The sequence below is a fragment of the Pempheris klunzingeri genome, chromosome 10 (assembly GCF_042242105.1).
Source record: "Pempheris klunzingeri isolate RE-2024b chromosome 10, fPemKlu1.hap1, whole genome shotgun sequence".
Lineage (NCBI taxonomy): Eukaryota > Metazoa > Chordata > Actinopteri > Acropomatiformes > Pempheridae > Pempheris > Pempheris klunzingeri.
Genome location: NC_092021.1, coordinates 7,305,207 through 7,333,204, shown reverse-complemented (window position 1 = coordinate 7,333,204; position 27,998 = coordinate 7,305,207). Strand labels below are relative to the sequence as shown.

Sequence of the window (27,998 nt, the reverse complement as noted above, 5' to 3'; positions counted from 1 at the left end):
TCAGAAAATATTTTACCACACATTTTTCGAAACAAAATTCAATTCAATTTATTTGTATAGCCCAATATCACAACAGAGTGTCTCACAGTGCTTTACAAAGTTCACTGAAATAAACAAGTGCAAGCGAACAAACAATCTAATAAGGACTCCAGCAGTCGATGAGGCCGGTGGATCTGTCTGAGGCATTTCACAAAATACATTTTCCTAAATATGCTAGTAAAAATAGTCAAAGTGAGGAAGCTAATTTGAAGGCCATACATATATTACAAGTGTTGTGCGGTGTTGAGGCTGCTCTCATACATAACTCATTTTAACCTGTTTATGGGTAAAGGAAAATACAGTACAGTTATTCTTCTGACTCATCAGGTGACCCGTTAGTGGCTTATGGGGCTCCACCTATTAAAGTGCTGAAAATATGGGCAAGGACTACAATAATACAAAACTATATATATTTCAATTCACGTAACGAGCCGTGCAGCTGTTAGACTTTCTGCTGAAAATGTTTTCCGTATATTTTTCTCTCTGTTTAAGTGAAGTTGTTCAGTATTGTATAATGCAGATGTTATTTCTTTTGGCACTGGAATCTATTCAGATATGTTTATTTTAATAAACAAAAGTAAAGAACATCTCTAGTAAAGCATTGTGTTTGTACCAAGAGCAGCACGACTTTCATCTGAATATCCCTGAGGCTTCTATCCAATCAACAACAATCCACACGGTTTTAAATCAGAACCTCGTATTACATTACCCAAATATACCTTTAAACATCGCTTGTGTTTTTGAACAATGTTGCTGCACTCATCCATATTTCTAATACAGTCAGTTAATACAGTGACTCAGCACAATTTCAGATGGGGCTGAAAGGGCTGACAGAGCTGTCGTGAGTCTCTTCATAAAACGTCGACAAGTCAGGGAGTCCAGGCAAGCCGAGTAGATCAGAGAAGAGTTCCTGAAACAGCTGAGTCGTGTCCGTCTACAAGGAGACAGAAATCACGTGTTTAAATCAACTGCAGTTCTCACAGACAAACAAAGACAATAAATAAATCCATCAAACTCACACTCATGTCAATGTCCATCATGTCTGTTTCCCTCGGTGGAGACGGAGGTGGTGTGGGATAACTGTAGAAAAAACACACACCATTAAGGCAAGGTCCTGTACACCACTGTACAGTACAAACATTTAGAGGACTAGCTCACTCTGGGAGGAAGGCGATATAACCGCAGGAGGACTCTCTCTCCATGAGGGGAACAGATGTAGATGGTCAGAAATATGTGACGCTAAAGTATTGCCGATGTATTTGTTGTTTGACTTACACTGAAACAGGAACGAGGCGCCTGAGGACGTACCCGTCGCTGACCTTCGTAGATGCCGACATTTCTGCGTAAACACAGAGGCGATCAGAGGTCATTACCTGCATTACTTGTTGAAAGAAAAACAGTAGTAGTTGTATGTAGAAGAGTAGTACGCCGCTGACAACATTACACGGGCTTTTAATATTTGCAATAGCAACTTCATAAATGCATGAATCATTGTAAGTTCGAGCTCGGGAAATAAAGTATAAAGACAAGCAAGAGACCGTACCAGAGCTGTTGTAGTAGCGTCCAAAGGCAGTGTCTTTGGGGATGTCTGGGTAAAGGTAGAGCAGAGGGTTCCTGGCCGTTTGTCTCTGGGCTCTCAGGCTGTACTGGTAAATGATGTATGGCAGAGAGATGGCCGACAGCTCCTGCTTGGTGTATGGCTCTACTGCATGCACATGGGTCTCTGTGGGGGGGGGGGGGCATTGTGAAAATGCACACACAGTGTTACTGTGTCAGGCTGCTATATAAAAAGGAGTTTCCACCTCAGCAATAATAAAATTCTTAGAACAACATGAAATCAGTCTTGGCCATAATGTGAACAGCACACATGGACAGAAGCATACCACCATTGGAGTGGTTGACCCAGCTGAAGGTGATGGCTCCGTCTTTGTTGCTCTCGCTGAAGCGGAGCAGAAAGGTCCCGGTCTGTTTTTCCTGCAGCAGGGCCCGTGTTCTCTCCTTGCTCACGAACCCCATGATGGACCTGAAACCCACACGCATGACGAGAGCTTAGTTGACTGGGAAGCACAGAGGACAGAGTGTCAGTGGTCTCATTTCATTCTGGTATTTGGATTGTTTCAGCCGTAATGTGATAATTATTGTAAATTGCACAATTAACCAACACAGTCAACCAATCCTGGCGTGACTTACCCATCCTGCCAAAGATTTGCCAAGTGTTTTTTGATTAAATCCAGGATTCCATCTATCCAAATCCAGGCACTTTCATTCTGTCCACACAGGAAAGCAAAAAACTTGTTAAATTACACACACACACACACACGGTCAAGTCCTACAGGCTGTGCCAACTGTGTAAACTGCAGCATTACAAGAGTCTTGCTCAATGCTCACCTTGGAGAACTTACTCCAGTGAACGAGACCATCAGGATCATCTGTGAAAGAAAGAAATATCATGAAAAATAACAAACTCTGAAGCACAGAAATGACCACATCATCCTTTACAGCGCAGGTCTACCCAATCAACGAGTGCCATATTTAGCACGCTGAATCCCACTGATGCACAAAGAAAGAAGCCTAACGATAACCTCAAGCCTGGCTCCCATTAACACGCCATGTCTCCTTTGTTTCATCTGTACGAGAAGCAGAAGTATTTCCTCAGTGATTTCCAGGTAGTCAGTGTTTGCGGTCTCTGTGCTGAGCTAAGCATCTCCTGTCTGTACTGTACCTTCATGTTTATCACCCAGACATGAGTGGTTTTCATCTTCTCATCTAACACAGCAACAACGTCAATAAGCATAGTTCCCAATTACTTTTACTAGTTCATAGGAACCTTTTGAACGACTTTTCTGTAGAATCGGTTTCAATTAGCTTCGCAAACAAGAGGTGAACTCTTTTGCAAAGCTGCCACTGGAGAGTGACAGGATTCAGTTCTGTGGAAGAAGCGGTCATACACTCACCCACAAGTTTGTCTCTTAGCATGGAGATCTGGTTTTCGTCAAGCCCCTTTTGGCCTACGGACAAAAACTGCCAGCTCAGAACCTGAGCCATCTGCTCCCAGTTGAGTGGAGGAGGGTCGACAAACAACGACAGGTTCTGCAGAACAAGGGAACACACTTTTGATACAGTGACAGAGGACTCTGACCCACGGACCCTCACAGGGATGTGACTCTGCTAGTTTCAGACTAGATTCAGACAGAAAATGCCAACATCTGTAATGAGAAAGTGATAATGCGTGAGTAGGACTGTTTGGTGACATTTGGATGCTTCTCATGTGGCTAAACAGATCCTGAAGTAGTGTGTTTGTTGTGCTGAGGTGTGATGGCTTTACCCTCGGTTCGCTGGTGGACACCGCGTTGCACCACATGACAGAGGCCCAGGCGCTGGGGACCTGATTGGTACTGGAGATGACCACCAGAGGCAGGGAGCTGGCCTGGAGCAGCAAAGGAGGAGGAGACCATTCAATCAACTGACTAAATATTTGAAGTTCAGGAGCAGAGAGCACACAGAAAATGAAATGCCTGTGAGTGTAATCAGTGTGTGATCTACTCACCTCGATGTTACACTCCAGCCCAGCGTGGTGAAACCCAGTCACAAACTTGATGATGTGGAGCTCTTCGGTGACTCCAGGTCGACATTGCTGAAGAAGAGACAGAAGAAGAGACAGTTGTTTTAAAAGGGGAAAAAAAAAAGTGTACTGTCGAATAAGCTTTTCCCAAAGATGGTTTAGGTAGTTCTTCACTGATGTATGTTTAAGTGTCTTCTCAACATCTTGGTTTTCATTACCTCGTATGAGCCTTTGGGTCTTCCTTTGCTTTCAATGAGTGACTGAAAACAAAACCGAGAAAATGCGTTCATCATTTCCACACCTGCTGTTCATAAAATAGAATGGACACAGAAGCACAAAACGCATGGGATTTTTCACGTTTTAAAGGATGAAGGGTTCGTCAGCTTCATACCATGTGACCAAATTCTGCCACCAAACCTCCGCCGGGTGTGTCCACGTCCATCACCTTATAGTCATCCTTGTTGAAGTCAAAGCAACGGAAGCTGCAACAACAATAAATAAATAAAAAATTGACCAAAAATGTACACATGGTCTGTAAGAATGTTTGGTAATATAAATAATTTCAGATTTTTAAATTGTTCTTCTACACTTTACCTACCCTTTGACTGTCCTGGCTTCTTCAACATCCCTTTTTTTTTTTTTTTTAATAGAACAAGAAAACAAAAAGATCGGTAAGAACACAAGGATTTCTACATTAAAAAGCAAGTAAACAAACGTTTTCAAAGCATTTTTAAAGATCTCTGTTTATGTAAAATAATGATGTACTGTAGACCACGTTTGTCTTTGACTTACTTGTCAAACACTGGTTTGACTGTGAGCAGGCACTTCTGCACTTCTGGGAGGTTCACCAAGAACCTGAGGAGAGGAGAAATAGATACTGACAGAATGAGTGACACCCCTTTCTCTCTCTCCCATCACTACCTGTCACTTGTTTGCTCCTTTCTGTCTTGCTCATAGCTCTGAGGCCCATATATAGCAAAGAAATATCGATTGATTGAAACATAATGAGCATACTACTTAGGTAATTATGCCACCGGAGTGGTTTTAGAGGTTGCTACAGGTATTTCGATACACCTCAATAAAATTTGGTTTGCCGTGAAGGGGACCCGTTGTTATTTCTTTGAATCCAGTGAGTTAAGCTACCTCATTTTGACTTTTAGTGCACATTCAAAATTACTGCACGTGAAACAAAAGGACATTTCTTGTAAAGTGAGTAACCTGAAATAATGCCACAGTTGACAGGTATTTTATCAGATGTAGACATGTCTCAGTTATGGATTTGGTGCGTCGGCAACACAGTGTTAGGTGCAGGATTACCTCACGGTCACTGTGAACCGCACCCTGGTCTTGAGTATCAGAGGTCGCTGTGGTAAACTCGACATGAGAGGTTGTTTCTCAACCACCAGAGCACTGCAAAGCAAATTCACAATAAAACATATGAAAGGCTGTGCATCAGTCTGTGTGTATGTGCTGTATTTAACCCAGAAGAGTCCGTGTCTCACTTTGTAAGTAGTTTTATGAACAAGGACTGTGCAAACTTCTCAGTTTCAGCCATGGGACCAGGAAGGTTGGAGGTAGCAGTGCTGTTGTATTTCTTGTTCTGGTCTTGCAGTTTCTGCAGCTGTTCACGCACTCTTAGAAGCACTTCTGCCACAGCTGTGAACCTGCGCACGGAACATAAGCAAACACAGGCACGCAAGACACCGAGTTTGTCATTAAGTATCGAGTGTGAAAACTGGGAAAGAAAGGCCAGTGCTCAGATGTACAAAGTCTCTTCCTCTACATGAAACACGAAAAGCCGAGGTAGTTCTTACCACTTCTGGAGATGGTCCAGACAGGTGTCAACTGGACTGCCAATGCAGGCCATCTGCTGCCTGCGCTTCCACTCAGGGAGCTCCACATCCGTGAGGGTCATCACAATCTGGTCTGCCAGTTTTAAAATGTTCACTATCTGCTGCAGCACCATCTGCTAGACAAAAAGAACACAGCAAGAGTTAACTATGTGGGGAGAAAGTCGAATTAAGCTGCTTAAACAATGACCTTCATAATAATGAGACTGTTGTGGCTTAGAATCATTATATCAAACATTTCATCAAAAAATGCCCCCATGACATGAACATTTTCTTTTTCTGTGAAACACAATGAGTTGCTGCATTGAATCCCATGAAAAAAATAATGTGATAAACAAAAAAAAACTATTGAAAAAGCAAAACCAAAACATAAAACTGACTTTAACAGACTGCAGTATTGCTGTGAAATACAGCATAATACAGTCTGTTATTTCTGTAGAACGGACTGTTGCTATGGACGCAGTTCTGATAGTGAAAGCAATAAAACAATTTTCAAATGAATAAAATTATTTTCGAATTAATATTTTAGGTCAAATCATTGATTTCTTCAGTATGAGGCCCTGTAATAAGCAGGAGAATGTACAGCGAGTTGAAGTCATTACTGCAAAATGGCATGGCTTAGGACAGGGGTGTCCAAACTACGGCCCGTGGGCCAACTGCGGCCCATGGTCCAATTTTGATTGGCCCGCAGGAAATTCTAAAACTGCATTGGAATACAGCCCACACATGGAACCTACGCTGGACTGTATTGTACTTCTTAGTGTGACCACTAGGTGGAGTAACTGTCTTGAACGAGGCAGCTTCTCTATAAAATGAGTAACCGAAGAACAAATGTGCTACAGGTGACCCAAAATGGCAGAATGAAGGAAATGTAAGAGAGCAAGTGAGTGTAGAAAGTTTCAGATGCGGTGTGCGATGACAGCACAGCTGATAACTAATGACGATCACTTTTGCATTACGGAGGAGCTGCTTGACCTTAGCAGTCTAAAGAGCACCCCGACGGGTGAGGATGTTTTTGAAGCTGTGCCAGGTGCAGTTGGCATGATCGGAGTTAAATGGGACAAGCTGTGTGGAGGTACGACGGATGGAGCTCCAGCTGGGACAGGCAAGCCCAAATGAAGGGCCTCTACGGTGTCCGCCGAGGGGCAAGAAAGTGGAGGTAAGGCTGTTAATTCAAGCACCAGGGCTCTAGCACAGACTATTTCAAGCTTCCCTCTCTGATGCTGATGGTTGGCATTTTTAGTGGATCTCACTGATCACCTTAACACACTGAACAAGAGCCTACAAGGCAAAGACCAGCTTGTACCACAGCTAATAAATGAAAGCCCACTAATGGAAAGGCTGTTTTTTTCTTGAATCATATTCAGTTATCAAGCAGAATTTACCTACATTTCATTGATTTTGCCAACTTTAATCCACTAGAGGTGAGGCGATACACATCATCTAGTGGATTAAAGTTAGCAATATAGCTCGCTTCTAGTGAGTGGCCCAGCTCTTTGTATGTTTTTCTGTATGTGGCCCTCAGGGAAAAAAGTTTGGACACGCCTGGCTTAGGGGTTGCTGACAGTTAGCCACACCAGCCCTGGTTTGAGTCTGGCCGGGACCTTTGTTGCATCTCTCGTCTTCCTCATTTCCTGACATCTCTGTACTGGAGCTATCTAAATAAAAATGCCCCCCCCCCCCCAAAAAAAAACCCGACATAACCAAGTGCAGAAATCCTTAACAGCTTGAGCTTTTACAAAAGCTTGATTGAAAAGTGGAGTTTAGCTTCAAACTACTTGAAGCATAAAATGCTCTAAGAAAGTGGTTTATCAGTTTGCGCTGTGTCTCAGATGTACAAAGTCTCTTCCTCTATTATTCAGCCATTTGTGTACACGGACACGTAGGAACTCCTGTGCGGTCGCTCCCGGAATCAGACAAAAACAGACACAAGACAGACACATAATTCCATAAGAAAAGTATAAAACTATATAAAAATAAAATAGAATAAAATAAATGGAATGCACGCATTCTCAGGACCTGCTTTGTCTGTGTGATGAAGTTGGCCTTCTTAAGACATTCCTCTTCCATAAGACCATGGGACTGGGCCAATCCAACGTGCTGCTCCACTGGTAGAGACAAGTGAGACACACATGAAGCACGGACTCACACCGAGCCCCATCACCTGTTTCCCTGTGTCTGCTGCCCTACCTTGGCTTTGCCAGGTCTCCTGTATGAAGTCCAGCTTTTCATTTAAGAACTCCAGTGACTTGATTTCCTTCTTTACCTCCTGCAATATAGTTCACAAATGAAGAAAGTACGCATTTCTATCAGGTGGAACACAAACCAGCAAACAAGTGTAGAATCAGAACAAAGTTACAGTCCAGGTGAGTTTACCGAAGTGTGCCTTTTCAGTTCGTTGACTTTGTCGTCCAACACGCTCCATTTTTGCTCCGGGGTTGGACTGCCACAACCCTGACAAAAAACAGAGATATTTCTTTGCACTCTTGTGCTAACAGTGTCTCTTGTACCCTAAGTTACATTATAGAGTATCCTGCTGAACACAGGATCAAACTGAAATATGGAGTTCACTGTGACAAGAAAGAGTTTAGATGTATCCCTTCAAAGCAAGAATACAACAGCAAAACCAAACAGTAGACTGGACAGTGCTGGATTGTTTGTCCAACCGATATCATCAGTAATCCTACCTGTGCTTCAGAGGCTGAAGCCAGGATTTTCTTTTCCTCCTTTAGGCATTCAGAAAGGATTATGGCCAAGTTCAGGGGCTCATCTTGAAAGCGTTTCTAACAAAACAATAAAAAGACACACAAGAGGTTATACTCTTCTGCGTTAAGAAAAGACACAAAGATACGTCTAAATCAATTCATTCATGTTTAATGCAACGTTCAGTTCACAAAACAGCACGTCTGCCTACCAGCAAGTAATCTTTCATCCCTGGAAGATCAGGTCCCACCAAAATGTTGTTCTCCTGGACAGAGCGGCGCCACTGTTCTTCCAAACACACCAGGAGAGCATGCAAACAAGTCCTTGCTTTGTTTGCATCCACAGCTGCCAAATCCCTGACACAGGGTGCAGAAACACTTTCTATAACACCTTGCATGAAATAATTCAGCATCAAAACTAGCTGGGAGAACGAACTTATTGTATTTCGACATCTTCTAATCATATGCGTGTAAAAGAGAGGGCATTTCTGAACAGTCAAATCAGAATAGTACATTATATTCTATCTATGGATAATAATTACTGATGCATCAATGTGCAAGAATCTAAATCTATGTAAATACATCATCCATTTCTCTTTTATATATTTTGTTTGAATAATCTCTATCTGAAAAATAACTGAAGTTGTCAAAATAAAGTGAAGTAAAAACTACAACATTTTAATAGTAAGGTAGAAGAATAAAGTAGAATTTATCATTTATAATATGTATTTCTGTTCTTTAACGTGCACTATAGTTTTTATTTGATTTAACTCGCACTTTGGTTTTAATCTTTTTATCAATTTATCTGCTTATTTATTGGTGTATTCATGGTGGTGGTGACTTTTACTCACTTTTGCTCTTTTGCTGCTGTAGCACCAGAGTTTCCCCTCAGGGATCAATAAAGTATTTCTATCTATCTATCTATAATTTATTGGAATTACAGAACCTCAAAACGGAAATGTTGCTTTCTACCAAACACACCGTTTAATGACATTAAAAAGCAAAATAAAGGCTCCACAGCTACATTTCACATTGGGACTCTCTACAAAACAGTGCCCTCAGTTTAAGATGTGCTTTAATGTGTTTTAGATGGGTCTCACCAGTCCTGGCTCTCTATCATGACGCACAGACAGTGGCGGATCTCCCGGGGCAGCCTCCCCTCGTACAGCCGGCTCACACAGCCCTGCAGGGCCGCGTCCAGCCTCAGCACCGCCCGCCACTGGGCCATCTGCGGAGACACGGACCGCCGTGAAAACCCTCAGTGACGCTAAAGCTCCTGCGATGGACAGAGGGCAACTCCACGAAGCTATGTTTTAGGCTCTGTTGTCATTTATCTAATAATGTTTAAAATAAATCAAATAAATAAAAAGCAGGTAAAATGGCTGATTTAAAAAGTGCGACACCACGCTGAGGACGTGACATTAGCTTGTCTGACACCGTTAACGTTCACAACGTCGAGTGTCTAACTTTGCCTGCAGTCTGTGAGCTAAAGTGACACCGCCTCCGTGACACAGCACGGCTGCTTCTTGTTGCCTCCACCGACATGAGCGTGACTTACCTTGCGGCTGTGGGTCTCTGCTGTGGTTTATTGAGATGGTCTATTGATACTCTCGGTACAGTGTGTGTGGACAGTGTGGACAGTGTGTCAGTGTGTCGGTGTCCGCTCCCCTCTCGGTCCGTGCGTCTGTGTGAGGAAGCGCGGGAGGAGGGGCTTCTTATATCCACCGTCACTCCCCCGCATCACGTGGTTCACGAGAAATGCTCCGACGGGCGTTGTCAAGTCAGCCGGTGTTTACACGCCCTGAATTTCCGCCTCCAAAATACTGCAGCTGATGTTTTTACATGATGGAGCTCTGTTGTCTTAACAGTAGCTACATTAGCTTTTTTTTTTTTTTTTTTTTAAATCCTCTGTGTGTGTTTGTTCCGCCACCAGACCAGAGGGCCTCTGAGCTTTATCACACCACACAAGACTCCAGCGCTTCACCTGTTGTACACACTGTACTTTTTACTCCTCTACATTTATATCTGACTGCTCCTGTTGCTCTTTCACGTAAAAAAAAAAGATGATGAGATTATAAATTGTTAATTGTTAAACCAGTGGTTTTCCAGTCTTTCTGGCTTGTCAGGACGTCAGTATGTGGTTGTGTGTGGCGTGTCTTCTCCTCGCCATGTTTCATGTCATGTGTCTCTGACCCCCTATAACCTTTTACAGGTTTCATTTAAATGATTGGGTTTAGTCCCAGGAGGCAACATTTATCCAAGGATTAGTACAGAGAGGACAAAAACAGATGAGAACTGTGTTCTTCTTTCCTCTCCCACTGATCATCTCTTAGGGAAATGCAGCTTAGTGCTTACATATTCATGCATCAGCGTTGATAAGCAAATGTCACACAGAATCAAATATTAGTCGCAGGGGATAAACACCTTTACTTTTAATCATATTTGTACATCTTACAGCTAATAGCTTTGTACTTCTCTTTAAGTAGGATTGAAGTAAGACGTAGGATGAAGGAGGACATTGGATGAAGGCAGGACTTTTACTTGTAACAGCATGTTTTTACATTGTTTTATTGGTACTTTTAATGTGTGTTCACCTAAATAACAAACTGGACTGGGCAGACAACACAGACTCTCTTTATAAGAAGGGTCAGTGTCGTCTATACCTGCTGAGGAGGCTGGGATCCTTTGGTGTGAGCAGACCACTGCTGAGGACCTTCTACGAGACTGTGGTGGCATCTGTGGTCCTTTATGCAGTGGTGTGTTGGGGGAGGGGGGGTGTTCTGAGCGGGACAAGAACAGGCTCAACAGACCGATAGAAAGAGCCAGCTCAGTCTGTGGCTGCCTCCTGGACTCCATAGAGGTGGTGGGAGAGAGGAGGATCTTGGCCAAACTGTCCTCCATCATGGACAACACCTCACACCCTCTGCGTCAGACTGTGGGGGCCTTAAGCAGCTCCTTCAGTGACAGACTGATACACCCCAAGTGTAAGAAGGAGCGCTTCCACAGGTCCTTCATTCCCACTGCAGTCAGACTGTATAATGCTGCATTATAGCCTGCTGCACCAAACACAACCACAACCACTACTAAATGCACTTTATTATCATTACTCAACTCATGGACAACTGTGCAATAATCCATAATACATAATCAATATGTTTCCATCCCACCCTGTTGTTGTTTCTTTATAATTATTGTATTACTGTGTATATAATGTTTCTTTTGTGTATATAAGTTTTTTTCTGTACATATTATGTTTATTTAATTTTCTATTTCTTTAACTGTGTGCTTTCTGTCTGTCCTTTGAGCTGCAGTAACAGTGAACTTTCCCCACTGAGGGATCAATAAAAAGTTTAATCTTATCTTTATTTTATCATAATCAATCACAAATGATCTACAAGTTTTTTCATACCAATGACAGAGCGTACATCATCTGAATTTTAAGACACCGCAACTGGATGAATGTCAACCCATAATGTTTGGTAGAAGTGATTCAAACACGTCTCCCGGTCGTGATTTGGGCATGTTCTTGGCGAGCTGCTCATGGTGAGTACTGAATGAATACACTCTCCTGATCTTACCTAACCTGTTTCCTTATTTCTAAGAACTGTTAACACACCCACCCACTCGCCTCTCCGGGAATCACGTGGTTCTCGACAAAGGCTGTGGCTGGCATGTGTAAAGCCAGTAGCAGCCAGCTGCAGGCGCTTTACTTCCTATTGCTTCCAAAATAATACCTTCGTAAACTTATCTACAGACCTCGCCTTGCCTCATCATGGGCTGTAGGTGGAAACGCTGTGTGACCGCCCTGCAACTTCAGTAGTTGCTAATAACAACAAGCAAAAAACACAGAAAGTCAGTCGTGGCAGTAGGTAGTAAGTTCATGTCTACATGTAGTCAAAATAAACATGTTGAAATAGTTTTATGTACAATATGTAGGCCTCATAAAAAAACAACTTGAAACCAATGATAAAACTGATAAAAATTATGAATATCAAAAAAAGAAACAAACAACAGCTGAAGTACTGAATCCAATTTAAACACAGTTCATGACAGGGGACAAACACCTTTACTCTTAATCATATTTGTACATCTTACAGCTAATAGCTTTGTACTTCTCTTTAAGTAGGATTGAAGTAAGACGTAGGATGAAGGAGGACATTGGATGAAGGCAGGACTTTTACTTGTAACAGCATGTTTTTACATTGTTTTATTGGTACTTTTAACGTGTGTTCACCTAAATAACAAACTGGACTGGGCAGACAACACAGACTCTCTTTATAAGAAGGGTCAGTGTCGTCTATACCTGCTGAGGAGGCTAGGATCCTTTGGTGTGAGCAGACCACTGCTGAGGACCTTCTACGAGACTGTGGTGGCATCTGTGGTCCTTTATGCAGTGGTGTGTTGGGGGAGGGGGGGTGTTCTGAGCGGGACAAGAACAGGCTCAACAGACCGATAGAAAGAGCCAGCTCAGTCTGTGGCTGCCCCCTGGACTCCATAGAGGTGGTGGGAGAGAGGAGGATCTTGGCCAAACTGTCCTCCATCATGGACAACACCTCACACCCTCTGCGTCAGACTGTGGGGGCCTTAAGCAGCTCCTTCAGTGACAGACTGATACACCCTAAGTGTAAGAAGGAGCGCTTCCACAGGTCCTTCATTCCCACTGCAGTCAGACTGTATAATGCTGCATTATAGCCTGCTGCACCAAACACAACCACAACCACTACTAAATGCACTTTATTATCATTACTCAACTCATGGACAACTGTGCAATAATCCATAATACATAATCAATATGTTTCCATCCCACCCTGTTGTTGTTTCTTTATAATTATTGTATTACTGTGTATATAATGTTTCTTTTGTGTATATAAGTTTTTTTCTGTACATATTATGTTTATTTAATTTTCTATTTCTTTAACTGTGTGCTTTCTGTCTGTCCTTTGAGCTGCAGTAACAGTGAACTTTCCCCACTGAGGGATCAATAAAAAGTTTAATCTTATCTTTATTTTATCATAATCAATCACAAATGATCTGCAAGTTTTTTCATACCAATGACAGAGTGTACATCATCTGAATTTTAAGACACCGCAACTGGATGAATGTCAACCCATAATGTTTGGTAGAAGTGATTCAAACACGTCTCCCGGTCGTGATTTGGGCATGTTCTTGGCGAGCTGCTCATGGTGAGTACTGAATGAATACACTCTCCTGATCTTACCTAACCTGTTTCCTTATTTCTAAGAACTGTTAACACACCCACCCACTCGCCTCTCCGGGAATCACGTGGTTCTCGACAAAGGCTGTGGCTGGCATGTGTAAAGCCAGTAGCAGCCAGCTGCAGGCGCTTTACTTCCTATTGCTTCCAAAATAATACCTTCGTAAACTTATCTACAGACCTCGCCTTGCCTCATCATGGGCTGTAGGTGGAAACGCTGTGTGACCGCCCTGCAACTTCAGTAGTTGCTAATAACAACAAGCAAAAAACACAGAAAGTCAGTCGTGGCAGTAGGTAGTAAGTTCATGTCTACATGTAGTCAAAATAAACATGTTGAAATAGTTTTATGTACAATATGTAGGCCTCATAAAAAAACAACTTGAAACCAATGATAAAACTGATAAAAATTATGAATATCAAAAAAAGAAACAAACAACAGCTGAAGTACTGAATCCAATTTAAACACAGTTCATGACATTCAAGGTGTAGACATTGGTTGGAGACTGATTTAAGGCCAGTATGAGAACTCTGCTGGGAGCGAGCAAGAAAGCCTTGACCAGAATGTTGCCTGTTTCATCTCGCTTTACTCTGAATACGGAGAACTCATCTGTGAAACAAAAAGGGGAACATTAGCAGCAGAACGTGTGGCAGACTCTTCTCTAAAACCAAGAGAGAATTACATTAGCGGATTATATATTAATGCCAGCATAATATTTCTTATGTAATAATGTGCTAGTAACACTATATCATCATGTAGCATTGGCTCAATTGTTTTCTAACATGATCATTTTATAATAGTATATTTAGTCCACTGTTGTTTTTTTTTCCCTGTAGGCAGTTTTTGGGACCATCACTAATACAACCCACCGATGGTAATGTTGTGTTATTCTATATCTTTTGTTATTGTCAAGAAATACCATTAAAAGATCGAGGTAAGAAATGTGTTAGTCTGTCTTGTTCATACTGCCTTCCCTGTCTGTGGCTCAAATGAAATCTTAATAAAGAGTTTATTAGTTTACTTTTTGTTAGCTGTTTTTAAAAAAAAAGATTTTAAAGATTCGTGTTGGTTTCCCTAAAACAGTGTTTCACTGTAGTTTTTAGCAAATGTTAGTCAAATTTAAGTAAAAGTAAAGTCAAAATGAACTACAGTGTGTGTTCATGGCAATGAAGAAACGTGTGTTTAAAGTAGTTTGGAGCTCTACGGCACAGAAGAGGCAGATATACTGTATCAGGCTTTAGCTAAGCACACAACACTTGTTAGTTCCATTCATTGTTGGTTTGGGTTCTTTTGATGGGTTTCATTTACAATAAGAAACAACCCACCAAATGGCAATGCCTGCAAACTTACTGTGTCGATGTCGAAGCAGAGCTGCTCGTTCAGCATGTGAAACTCTCCAGGAGTCATTGGCGGCTCAGGAGACTGACAAGAAGGCGGCGTGGTGCTTGAGTTAGAGCTAGGATAACACAGGAGGGGAGGTAAGACACGTGAAGGGACTGATTCTCATCAATGAAAATGAAATAGGTCGACGTCATTCAAATGTTATGTAGTACCATAGTGTAGTATTCAACATCTATTCCCCAATGATGGTGAAATGAAAAATAAAGTTAACTTTAACCCCTTGCTGACTGTTGTCGTGAATTTGCCTCAAACCTCTTCCGGTCTTGATGCAGCTGAGGTGGCTGAGCTGCATATTCTATGTATATATTATATATACATAGATGCATACATAAATATATACATCTATATTCTATGCGTATGTACATATATATTTTATTATACTATTATTATATTGTACCAGTCTATGCTATGCTATATTCAAATTAACAATCTCCACTTCATTTAGCATCTGCTTGAATGCAAAAACACAAATCATTTATTTTTTTATATAATTGTAAATAAATTCAGGCAGTAAGGGGTTAATATAAAGTAATTAAGGTCTTCGAATGAACTCACCGCAATTCCGAGATGGGGATCAGGGTAGATGGTATATATGGATAGACTGAAAATTGAGCAGACACATAACTGACATTAGTGTTGTAGCCTATAACCTGGTCAGCCAACAAAGATTCAAGACGGGCACTAAGAACATGAACTCTGAATGGAGAAATCTTTGTTTTGCATTCCTGCCTTTGCTTGGCTGACTGTTGTAAAGCCGTCCGAAGGCCTCATCTTTGGGGATGTCGGGGTAGAGAAACTTCAGTGGGTTCTCTGGGACAACCCCGTCTGAGATCACTTTGTAGTCTCGTATGATGTCGGCAAACGGGAGAGCGCTCAGCCGGTTTTTCGTGTACGGCTCCACAGAGTTGAACTTGACATCTCCTGTTGTACAAAGCCAGTGTTAGCAAAGCACAGCTCGAGTAAAGACAACAGGCCAGAAGCACGTCTGGAATACCTAACATGACTTATTCAGCTTTGCCCAAAAAGTATGTATAACAAGACTTTTATGAGCCAAATATGAGGGCTTGATCAAAACAAACAATTTAACTGGTTGAAAGTTAAAAAAAATCAGCACTTAAGTATACTTTTGTATTTTATTGTCACAAGGGGTCTGGTGAAAATGGTGTCTTTGAACGACTCCTCACCAGCGTCACTGTGCTCCACCCAGGTGAAAGTGATTCCTCCGAGGTGGCTCTCACTGAAGCGTAAGAGGAACGTGCCAGGCTCTCGGTCCTTTAGCAGAGTGCGCTCCATCTCTTTGCTCACAAAGCCCATGATATAGCTGCATGGATGGTGGTGGTGAAAGAGAGAAACGTCATGGTTTTACTGCTTCTCAATCACATTTTAACATTCCACTGACAGTTTTACAGTGACATCCACTGGCTAAGTTGTTGTCAAATTATGTAGCTTAGTCTTTACATGCACATATATAATTCAAACGTATTGAACCTGGATAATAAAAGTAATTAGAAAAAGTGCAAAGAAAATAACGACTGCTGCAATTTTACCACTTGTGCTACATTCATACTAGACTGAACAAAAACCCGCATGTTGGTGAATATAGTGTCTACTTGGCTGAGTTAGATACAAGCCGATTCCATAATCACATCTAAAACTGTCTCAGTACAAAAACTACAGAACAATAAATGTTGAGCTAATTTATTCTGATACTCGTTGTTTGACACTGACCAGAAACCAGAAAGACAGTTTGTGACAAAGTAGTGAGGCACTCTTATCCAGTGAATTGTAATAATATCCTAAGAGGAGCAGTGATTTATTGGGACAGGCTTACTTCTCATTCCAGACTGGCAGCAAGTGCTTCTTGATGAGCTCCAGGATGGAATCCAGCCACATCCAGAAACTGAAGGGCTTTCCTGGAATATTTTCCTTGAAGAATGAATGACACATGGAAAATGTACTTTGAGTATTTTTTTGATACACAATATAGATATGAAATGAAATTGAAAAATGCAAACATGTCGATGGTCAATACTACAGAACATTTACTCTCATTGGCCACTAAAGGGCGCAATGGCATTGGTGATGAGACCACAATGGGATTGTGAAATGTCCATATTGTCGAACACTTACCTTAGAGAACTTAGACCAGGACACTTGATAGTCACTGCAGGAGGCATGTTGACCTACAACGACACACAGTGCATGACATAAACCCAGTAGCTTGGCAGTTCATGCCAACAGCTATGAGTCGTGTTTAAATGCCCCTAACTAAGGTACTGAACTCAAGCCTCCTCTTCATATGTCAGTCTGCAAAGACCAGCTAGCATGTCAACATATATCTATGTGGTGTAACGACAAAGTGCCAGTCTCCACGTGAAGGGCGCTGTTCTTTAAAACCACCTCTACCATGTGCTTTCTTTTTGTTTCAGTCATCTCAAGACACACAATCAACATCATGTAGTGTGAAACCTAAAAGACAAACATACCAAGAAGCTTATCACCCAGCATGCTGAGCTGCTCCTTGTTGAGGCCTTGACCAGCAAAGGTGGAGAACTGCCAGCTGAGCACCTCAGAGAGCTGGCTCCAGGTGGCCCGGGGTGGGTTTCCGAAGAACGCCAAGTTCTGTGGATTATAGGGAAGAGGAGAAAAAAAGGTAAGAGGGGAAGTGGAAGTGTGCGTTGTTTTTATAACATCTCTTAATATAATGCATTACAGTTCAACTGTACCATAAAGTACATCTTCTAAAATGGTCATGAGCATTGCAGCCATCATACAGAGAGGCTTTATTGCAGGACTGTGTTAGTTTCAGTTAGATGTACCTTATAAACTGGCAGCAGAATGTATGTAGCACTAGCTGTTTTAATACACATTTAAAATGCTTTTTTGTGACAGCGTGGTAACTCACTCTCGGCTCATCGGTCAGAAGGTTGTACCACATGACAGAGGCCCAGCCTCCAGGCAGCTGGCTCACATTGGAAATGACCACCAGTGGCAGAGAACACGTCTGGAAGAATTCAGGTACACAGTGAGTGCTCTGCTGCAATAGCACCAGACAGCGAAACATCAAGTAAAACGTACACTGACCTCGAGATCAATGGTGAGGCCCTGCACTGTGAAGCAAGCCTCGAAGCTGAGAGAGTGCAGTTCCTCTGTCACAGAGAGCAGACCCTGCAAAACACAAGCATGCATCCATGTCGTTTATGAGGCTCAAACTAAATTGTGAGGCCAGTTGGTCATTTTACACTGACAGGTCGACGCATCTGCATTTCCTACCTCATTCCCCTTTGTGCCATTGATGTATTTCTTCTCTTTCAGTTGCTGTAAGACACAAACTCAATGTTATTTGGTTTTAAAAACATTCAATAAACCCCAACTTTGACAGAGGGGTTAATGCTTTATACCAAATGTAATTGTAAGTGAGCTGGATTTTGTCAGCATCAGATTTCTCTACTGAGAAAACTGAGGCATGAAGTCAAAGAGTTAACACAATCAATTGTTTTAGAAATGTAAGCACATAAGCATAAATGAAATCAGTTGTCTCACCAGGTGTCTAAACTCCACTGAGAGGCAGCCGTTTGAGTAGTCCTCGATGTCCATAACTTTAGTGTTGTTGGTCAGGATGAAAAACTGACGACTTCTGAGGAGAGAGAGAGAGGGCAAAAAAAAAAGAAGCCTCCTGAATTTGTCAAATCGAATCTGTATCTAAAAATGCAACTGTAGCTGTTGAAATGTGAAAAGTGAATACTTGAAATTTACAAATTAGAGTTTTTGAGTATGGCTTCAAAATAAAATCATCTTTAACCATGAAGGAAACTACTTTTTTTCAGATTACTGTAACAACTATCAATGCTCAGGTGTGGAATTTGAATAGCTTGTGATCCTGGAGTTCTTGAAATATTTTGAGAGGAACAGAAACAAAGATGCATTAACTCTCACGTTCTCCTCCAAGTAGATACGTGGCACTGTGAAATGAAGCCATTTCTTGGAGTGGTGAACTGATGTTGTATGCCTGCAGTGCTCACTGTGGTCAATGTCTGAATGCTTATATGGTGTAATATGGTGTAGTGTACGTGCACACACATGCTAACTGGCTGCTATTCTCTGTGCTAAAATTAAAGAATAGCAGTACATCCTGTAGTGAGGGTGCTTGTACTCACACTCTGCCAGGGGGGAGGTCCCTACACACACACACACACACACACGTAAAGATTAGCAGAGATCTTAAGAATATGACTTCTACATTGCAGATATATAGTTAGATACACAAACACATAGATACAGAATAAATCTAAAATAAATATAGAATACTTAATACTAGAATTGCAAACAAATTACAAAATTTACATAAAAATCTCACTTGTCAAATGTTGTTTTCACTTTCAGCTGATAATCCACTTCTGGAAGTTTAACCAGGAGTCTGAGAGAAAAAGATGCTTGAATTAGCCAAATAAAGAAAACACTAAAGAAACATCATAAAGAAATATCATGAAAACATATCATGTCACACAAGGATACCTGACTTTGGTGGTGAACTGTACTCCAGTCTTGATGATGAGGGGTTTCTGTGGATGTGTAGGCATGCATGGCTGCTTCTCCACCACAAACGAGCTGAGAACACACCACACCTACATATGATTTACAGTTTTCAACATGCTCTTTTCACTTGACAGCTCATGCATGTCAGAGGCCACTGAAAAGCCACCACTTTGCTTTGTTTGTCCCGCATTAAGCACACCACTACATTCTGTAATGTGTTGTCAGTGCTGCAAGTACAAGACAAAGTGGTTTACAAGTGTCAATGTTCTGTTTTCTAGGAAAAGGAAACACGCAAAATTAGAAACACCCCACAAAAATTCAGCTGTGAATCAGTCGTCGTGATAAAAGCAATAAATTTCAAGGTGTAGGAAGACTAAAAACAGAATAAGGACACCTGTATTATGTGGCATTGTAGTGCAAGTACAGATACATCTTTGCTGTGTTTCATTGCACTGTCTTGTGTTGTATTGTGCAGTGTTCAGATTACCTCTTGATGAGGTGATAGATGAGATATTTGACTCGCTCATCCATCTGAGGCTTTTGCAGGGGGATTGGGTCGCTTTCGTAGGTGACCTTCACAACCAGCTCGCCCAGTTTGTCAAGCTGTCGCTTGATCTGGAAGAGACTCTGGGCTGTCAGAGTAAACCTGAGAGGGGACAGGAGAGAGGAAAATGAGGGGCAAAGAGAATTTATGCGGTGCTCTGTAAAGCTGAACTTACCATTTTCACCGTAACTTGCATTACACTACAAAAGTCAGCCTGATGGAGGCACTACATGGAGGTGATCACCAAGGTCAGTAAGATTCATCCTCGGCGTGGTTTCCTAGCTGATGGGCTATGCCCTATGGATGTCTGTACAAGATTCCATGGCAATCCATCCAATAGTTGTTGAGAAATTGTGAAAAAGCTGAGCCAGCCGACAGACTAATATTTCCATTCCATTCCTAGAGCCACGCCGCTAGCTAAAAACCTGCTTTGGTGATTTTCACACAGCTCTTTTAAACAAATTAAAATTTCTTATTAGATGGGCTAGTTTACTGATGAAGGTGTTTACTGACCCAGTTATGGAAAATGTAACTGATGTCAATGAAGGAACTCCCTTGAATGTACACAGAAAAGGTCAGTATAATCATCATGAGAAGCACCAATCAGCCTGTGGAAACTGTATCATTTCTTCTGTGACTGTGGATATAACATTGATGATGTCATTATGATGACATTGATGATGATGGAGACTTGGAGACTACACATTTATTGTTTAACGGAAAACCTACGTAACAAATTGGAGAGGTGTGTGAAAGACATGAAAACATTACTACTACTGAAAACATGCTCTTGGTTGCATCATGGGAAATGCAGGATCCCTTATTTTTGGAGCTTAACCCGTACTAGAGATTAATAGAATATCTCAACCTCTGCTGCTTTGATTGGACCATTCCCCTTTTATTCTGTCTTTTGTGGGCCCCTTAACCTGATAGAAGTACTCAACTTTGTCAGTGGAGCGCCTTTTTAAAGCTCCTATAATGCACAACAATGTACTGTTGCATTGACAGTAATGATTTCAATAAACGCTCAGCCCATTACCAACTCTGCAGCTGGTCTAGACCGGTGAGCAGCGGACCACCAATGGCGGCGATCTGCTGTCTACGCTTCCAGTCTTGTAGCTCAGGGTTGAGCTGAGAGGTCATCAGATTGTCGATCTCCTTGATCACAACATCTATCTTTGACAGGATCTCCTAACAAAGGTATAAAAAAAAAAACAATATGCATAGATACTCATATTCGAGGACATTTGGTAAGTCAGCCTTTGCACGTTGGAGCTTTGCATGACACATACATACCTTCCTTTTAAAGTCGAGCCTGTTGAGCATTTCCTGCAGTGTTGTTACTTCCTGTTTCATCATCTCAGAGTTCCTATCACTCGATTCTGACACACACACACACACACACAATTTCATGTAGGCTGTGCAGTTTCTACAGTTGTAAGAAATAACTTTTTTTTTCTCAACATGTCTACACAACTTATAAGAGGGCTCACCTCGAGACTGTAGGGTCTTGTAGCGGAAATCAAAGTCATCCTGCATGTCCTCGATGTATTTCACAGCCTGATCCATCAACTATACACAGACAGACAGAGTTTTTTCAAGTACATAGTAATGTCTTTGTGTCAATATTCCCAGAAACATGCTTCCATTACCTGCACGCTGCCCCTGATGATCCCAACTCTGTTGTCCATGTTCTTCTGCCTCTCAAATGACACAGAATTCTGCAACGATTTCTCCAGTGGACCCTGTTGGACAAGTGGTTTTTTAAGTCACATTCTTCACTTCTGAGTTTTGCAGATCAGACATAGACTGTTATTCTGTCTGTCAATTCACGGGCTTTAACAAAAAGTTCACATTACTGCCAGAACACAGCCGATGACAGGACATGGTGCTTCAACCTCTGTGAGGCAACAGCCATGTTAGCAGATCTGTGAAGCTTTACATGCTAACATCGGCATGCTAACACGACCGTGATGATGCTTTTATATTATTATTATTATTATATATTCTTTGCTTTACCAAATCTAGAAAGATGGGGCAAATCAAAGTTTAAATAAATTAATCTAAGATGCATGTCTTTGAACTGTGGGAGGAAGCCGGAGTACCTGGAAAGAACCCATGCAAGCATGAGGAGAACATGCAAACTCCGCACAGAAAGGCTTGAACACGTGAACTCACAGCATCAGTGCTAACCACTGCACCAATGTGCCGCCCTAACTATCTAACTAATAACTATAAATATATTATTATGTAAAAGATATTGTTGAAAACACCATATTGACATGTTGTGTGTTTAAAGGTGTAGCGACAGTAACCAAAGGGGGCAGGACTTAGCCAAGGGTCAATTACACCTCTTTCTTTTTGTCCAGCAGTTTTGTCTTGGATCTACAGTCTGATATTCTATAGACTATATACTATAAATACTCATCTTCACGATCAAAGTCACAAGTCTTAAGGATCATAGAGACACACTGCTGCCTTTAGTATTCCTACAATATTCTATCCTATATATTAATGGCAAATCCATTGTCAATATAAAAAAAAAAGAAAAAGTAAAAGGAGAAACTTTTTTTTTAAAACATAAAACCTTCAGCATTTACCAACAAAGTATTAACTGACAAACTTATTTTGAATTGTTTTCAAATCAGTCACCGTTTCACTCACTCACCGTGCTGTTGTTGTCCAGTATGAGCAATCAATTGTTGCTTGGGAATAAAGTGAAGTGGTTGGGAATATGGGAGTGTCTGTTATACAATACTGTCTTGTCTTCCTGGTAGCAGTCCTGATTTACCAGCAGCAGTTATTATTAAGGAACCAGAGGGACTTTTCCTCTGAGGGAGATAAGGTGACAAACCTGTTCTTGCATGCAGGTGCTGGAGAGGATACGGCGTTCTTCCCTCAGGCAGGTGGAGATTACCTGGGCCATGATGGCAGGGTTGGTCTTGTATTTCACCTACGCAAACACACACACACACACACACAGAGCGAATATTCCAGGTTACAAAAACGCCCACACGCTTGGAATTTTGTACTAAAGCCACAAAAGCATAGTTGAAAGGTTGAAAGTTTTGGTTTAGTTTCCGTGGTGTCTGTATCTTTCCATCCAGAAAGTCCCTGATGAGAAGGAAATCATTTTCATAAAGACTTGTCATCATGGGTCTCAGAGATGTGAGGTTCTTACTGGAAGTACATCATCAGCAAAGGAATGAGGTTCAACTTGACCCGGGCAAAACATAAGAACCATACTTCAGTTAATAAAAAAGTGTGAATAGGAGGCATGTAGCCAAAGGTGTGGACAGATTGAAAGAGGCACTTCCAGGAAGCTGGTGGACTCACATGAGATCAAAAAAGTTACGTAAACAGAAGAGGTCTGACTTTTTGTCCTTGGAATGGGTGAAGCATTTCCCATAATGCAACCACAGCATCTTTTCATAGACCAGACCAGCACAAACGTGTACTTCATAAAACATCATGGAGATAGAAAACCTCAGATTCAACCTGAGCATTCATGATACCTAAATAAATTAAGGTTGATCGAAGCCCCCTTCAGTCTCCCCCCAATCAACTGTTTGACCTTGGCCAAGCTGAGATTTAGCTGGAGACGACAGTCTGATGATGCTATGTTGTCTGACTGTTGCTCCAACAACCTCCCACTCAGCTATCCATCAATAGTAACTGTCAACACCATCATTTAGCTCTTTAGCACACTGACAGTGAACATTCATGTGTCTTATGCACCTCAAATGTCACTGAAGAAGATTTTAAACACACTCATTAGATTCTGAGTTGTGTTTACTGTGACTAAACTGACCTTTCTGTGTAAAATCTGTCCCCTGTCACTCAGATTCCACCAAAAAATACCTTGTTCTTTGCAGTCACATAACAAGGTTCTGTGTGGCTTCTGTGTATGCTTAGAATATATTTACAATACAGGATCTTTTTTCCAAATAGAAAATGAAAATAATGAGCAATGTCTCATGTGCATTCATACAAATATGAAGCAGACATAAACTTTCCACAGCTGTTCTACGTGAGGTTTACACAAAAACTGCTGTGTTTCTTAGTCCATTAAAAAAAAACCCACTTAAAAAGTAAGAAAAGTCCTGCTGTGGGAAGAGGAAACTTTTCTTCTCGCCTCCAGGTGTGACTAAATGTTCATGCATCAGCATCATTGCCAGAACAATGACTGAGGATGCATCAACACACCTACACACTGACTTTACAGTAACCATGATGACATTTAGCATCAACAAAAAGCACGTCAGTTTGGGTTGTTGGTGTTTTTACCGGCCATTCACAAGCTCACTTCTCTTTTTAACAGTTATTCAGCCAAAACATATTCTGCAAACATATCAATCAATCAATTGATCGATCGATCGATCGATCGTTATTTATATAGCGCCAATTCATAACAGTGTTATCTCAAGACACTTTACAAAAAGAGCAGGTCTAGACCAAACTCTTTAATTAGAGAGAGACCCACCGATTCAAAATGAAGGATTCAAGAATCCCCACATGAGCAAGCATCAGATATTATATTAGGCAAGAGCGGCAGGAAAAACTCCCCTTTAACGGGAAGAAACCTCAAACAGAACCAGGCTCAGAGGTGGGCGGCTTTCTGTCGGGGTCCTTGGTGGGTGGGGGTTGGACAGAGAGAGAGAATCTGGGAAACTAGGGGAACCTGCAGTGCGTTGACATTTCCTTGGATTTGCGATGAAGATCGATGAAAGATCAACCAAGAATATGAAGCACGTCACTTTGTGTGTACCCGGGGGGGGCTCCCAAGAAAGATTCTGCTTTCATGTGGGTGATAAAACAACCAAATGGCGGCGAGATTCACAAATTTGGTCAGAATTATACGTGAATCGACGACACAAACTTCAGTCACACATAACAACAACAACAACACAACACACAAACACCTGACTCCTACTCAGGAAGAACTGCTTCCTCTGTGAGATGTTGACTTTATCTCATACAGGCACATATTCAGATACACAGGAAATGGCGGTGAGAGCCTCACGGTTTTGTTCTGCAAAGGTATAAGTCTTTTCCAGAGTAAAGCATACGCTCATGGTACATCAGTGAGCTCTGACCTCAACCGAACATCCTGTGCAGCTCCCGGACTGAACTCTCAGGACTCTACACTCTCATCGGCTCACCAAGAGATTACCTCCACCTTCACAATAACGGGAAAAAAAGTGACAAAGGAAGGAAATCTTATTTTTCCCCTTAGCAGATATGTGGTTTTGCATTATTGGATCTCTAATTTGTGGAAGAATAGGCATGTTCTTAATTTTGTGTAAAATTCCAAAAGGTCACCAGCCTCATTTGGCATTCGAAACACTTAAAACATGTAAAAACAGCAGCTGCCTCTCTGTTAACATAGCAAAGCAGCACGAAAAGTAGAAACCTGTTTCACTATCATTGTGACACCCCAACTGAAAGAACAGCCATTATATTAACTTCCCTTTCACCTCCAGTACACACACATAGTAGACCACTAAACCACTTCTCCTAATTACAGACATTAATATTTGACTGTGGTAATCCACACATCAACGTTTCTTTTTACCGAGAGTGACGCCTCTAAACGTGGGGTGTGAGTGTAGGGCAAGTGTGTGTGTGTGTGTGGGGGGGCGATTTGTGTGAAAAACACTTTTCCTGAGAGGTAAACGTGACGTGAAGCGAAAATGTTTTAACCTCAAACTTTGTAAAGCAACACTTCAAGAGCCAACGTTTGGATCTTACACCCTGATATCGATCATTTCAGACCAAAGCCTCACCAGTTGTTTCGCGGCCGAGGTTCTTGCCTCCTGCTAAATGATCTACTGTACAGTCACACGTTTGATGCCGTTGCTGTGGCACTTCCTTTGTTTACTATTTGACGGCACTGTGCTTGCTCATATGGTGCACATTGTAGTGAAAGTTGTTGTCATTACTCAAGCGCTGGCGTTTGCCAATACATCAGACTTGGAAGTGAAAAATCAATGTGCTTTTGAGGTATTCCTGTCATAAAGCAACTTTAAAACTGTTGGTCAGAGTCATTCTCTGTGCTGGAAAACACCCGAGAAGCCCCTGTGAGTAGTGAGTAGTGATATAACTAGGACACGGGGGCAGATGGAAGCACGGTGACACACCTGTAGTTGCTGCTGTATGATTTTCATGTTGTGCCTTTGTAGGAAGTTCTGCTCCCGTGAGCGCACCCTCTCCAGTTGGGACAGCAGGTTGGTGAACAGCACCGACGCCATTGACTCATCGTTAGCTGCCGTCTCCCTGAAAAACCAGACAGAAAGTGTGATGTTCAGGAGAACGCCAGATAGAGCCGACGAGGAAGAAGATGGCTGCTACGAAGCTCATAAAACAAGAGAACAGCGTGGTCACTCTTTAGCTAAGTGCCACTCTCCACTCTGTGATGCTTTTTCTGCAAAGAGGAAAAATAGAAACGTAGCAAGTTCCTCAAATCAGAGAGCTCGGTAGGCTATTTGTAATGTCGCCTGAGCATGTTTGCGGCAGAGGTGGGGGACATATTCTAAAGTAAAGCACTAACACTCTTCTACAAATAAAAGTCCTGCATTCAAAACCCTATTTAAGTGAAAGCATGTGTGTTACAAGCAGAACATACTTAAAATATCAGTAGTAAATGTACTATTTGGGTTTTTACTAGATGTTTTAGTGAAAAATATTTACATTTACTTCAAACGTTTCACTAAAGTTTTTCACTAATTACTATTATACTGTTGGTTAATCCTCAGCAATGCATCATGGTCTATAGGATCATTATATGTTTGTAGCGTCTTGTAGCTGTCCTGTGAGAACCACGAATCTCTAAAAAGTCAACTTCACATGAGCTCAGCAAACCAGCCTGTTTTCAGCTGTAATTTCTTTATTATAATATATAATAATAATATAATATATATATATAATATAATAATATAATAGCTTCTTTAGCTAAAGAAGGAGATTTTTTTTTCTCAACCTGCGAAGGAGCACTTCAACCTTCAGTTTATCACAAATATTCACATTCACCAAATTTGGAGATATGTGATTTTTTTCTGGAAGGGGGTGAATAAAACGAGTTACTAATGTAGTGGAGTAAAAAGTACGATATCTGTCTGTGAGATGCGGTGGAGTGGAAATGAGAGATTTGCATAACATGGAAGAACCCGAACACAACTACCCTTATGGGCTCAAAGTTATCCATTTGTGTAAAAAGAGGAGAGTGGTGCAGGACAGTCTCCTGTGAAAGGAGCAGGACTCACCAATCCTGAGACTCGATCCAGCTGGCCAGACCCTGTCTGATGTCCATGGGGAAATTATCATCATACAGGTAGTCCACATGTTCCAGGAGTCTGATCTCCAGCTGCTGAATCTGCTTCCACTGGCTCATGCTGTCAAGACACACACACCATCATTAACTGTCACATTTGTTCTTCCATGACTGATCACGGATAAATAACTGATCTGTTTTGTTGTTCTTCTCATACTTGTTACCTGAAATGTCTCTGCGCTGCTCCCCGGTCTGTCTCATCCAACATGTGTTCTTGTTTCCCTTTTTGACTTTCGTTTTTCAACGCGTCTGTCACATCAGGAAGCGGCCCCATTTACTCTTACAGGCAGGTATACTCACCACACACCCACGCACACACACACACACACACACACACAGAGAATAACTAGAATGGTTGTTTGTGGTGAGAGAGGAATGAGGCAGTCTTTTCCCGTAATGTCACAGGAAACGGGACAGACGGAACTCCCGTTCATTTCTTTTCTCTTGAAACGCCGTTTGAAGAAGAGTGAAACCTGGCAGAGGATAGAAACTAAAGAAATGAGCAGATCTCAGGTCTGTTTAATTAGTAATTAAATAAATAAAGTCATGTTGGATCAGCTGTTTCATTCAACCTAAAAAAAATAATAATAAGAAGAAGAATTGTGTGTTCCTGTTTTCATACTGAGGCGGAAAAACAAATAAAATAAAAACCAAATCAAAGTTTCTTTTTACATTTTTTTTTTTCCAGATGACTTTCGGACTGCTCTTTATTGTGCGCATGCGCCAAAGTGACCCCGCAGAGCAAAAGCAGCATCTTTGTCTCTAATTAATGGACTCATTGTTAGATTTGTTCCATCTTTGTTGTCCTTTTCTGTTTGACA

The 27,998-nt window shown here is 41.5% G+C and overlaps 2 protein-coding genes and 1 long non-coding RNA gene across 3 annotated transcripts in view; 1 reads left to right on the top strand and 2 right to left on the bottom strand.

The window, feature by feature from the left end:
- The window catches only part of glsb (glutaminase b), a 161,164-nt gene that overhangs the window by 31,811 nt on the left and 101,355 nt on the right, over positions 1–27,998 (top strand). The gene's annotated exons all lie outside the window — the stretch shown is intronic.
- On the bottom strand, positions 34–27,409 carry stat4 (signal transducer and activator of transcription 4). Its single transcript, XM_070838337.1, has 47 exons — positions 27,342–27,409; positions 27,110–27,238; positions 25,988–26,123; positions 22,702–22,800; positions 21,500–21,592; positions 21,341–21,419; positions 21,144–21,229; positions 20,887–21,038; positions 19,791–19,949; positions 19,283–19,375; positions 19,125–19,184; positions 18,925–18,945; positions 18,311–18,404; positions 18,041–18,085; positions 17,852–17,935; positions 17,673–17,771; positions 17,254–17,389; positions 16,898–16,950; positions 16,599–16,693; positions 15,952–16,088; positions 15,497–15,688; positions 15,323–15,368; positions 14,692–14,822; positions 9,712–9,731; positions 9,254–9,381; positions 8,366–8,510; positions 8,139–8,234; positions 7,828–7,905; positions 7,642–7,720; positions 7,471–7,559; positions 5,416–5,567; positions 5,104–5,265; positions 4,919–5,011; positions 4,394–4,456; positions 4,200–4,229; positions 3,993–4,083; positions 3,820–3,861; positions 3,587–3,673; positions 3,365–3,466; positions 2,994–3,129; positions 2,428–2,468; positions 2,230–2,306; positions 1,923–2,062; positions 1,583–1,762; positions 1,315–1,378; positions 1,059–1,119; positions 34–973 (listed from the first exon to the last, which is right to left on the bottom strand). Exons 1-47 carry the CDS (start codon positions 27,383–27,385, stop codon positions 848–850), a joined length of 4,545 nt encoding a protein of 1,514 aa, XP_070694438.1. The 5' UTR covers positions 27,386–27,409; the 3' UTR covers positions 34–847.
- LOC139207993 (uncharacterized) lies at positions 11,499–12,167 on the bottom strand. The gene is made up of 2 exons (XR_011585175.1): positions 11,947–12,167; positions 11,499–11,914 (listed from the first exon to the last, which is right to left on the bottom strand). It is a non-coding gene; the product is annotated as an uncharacterized lncRNA (long non-coding RNA).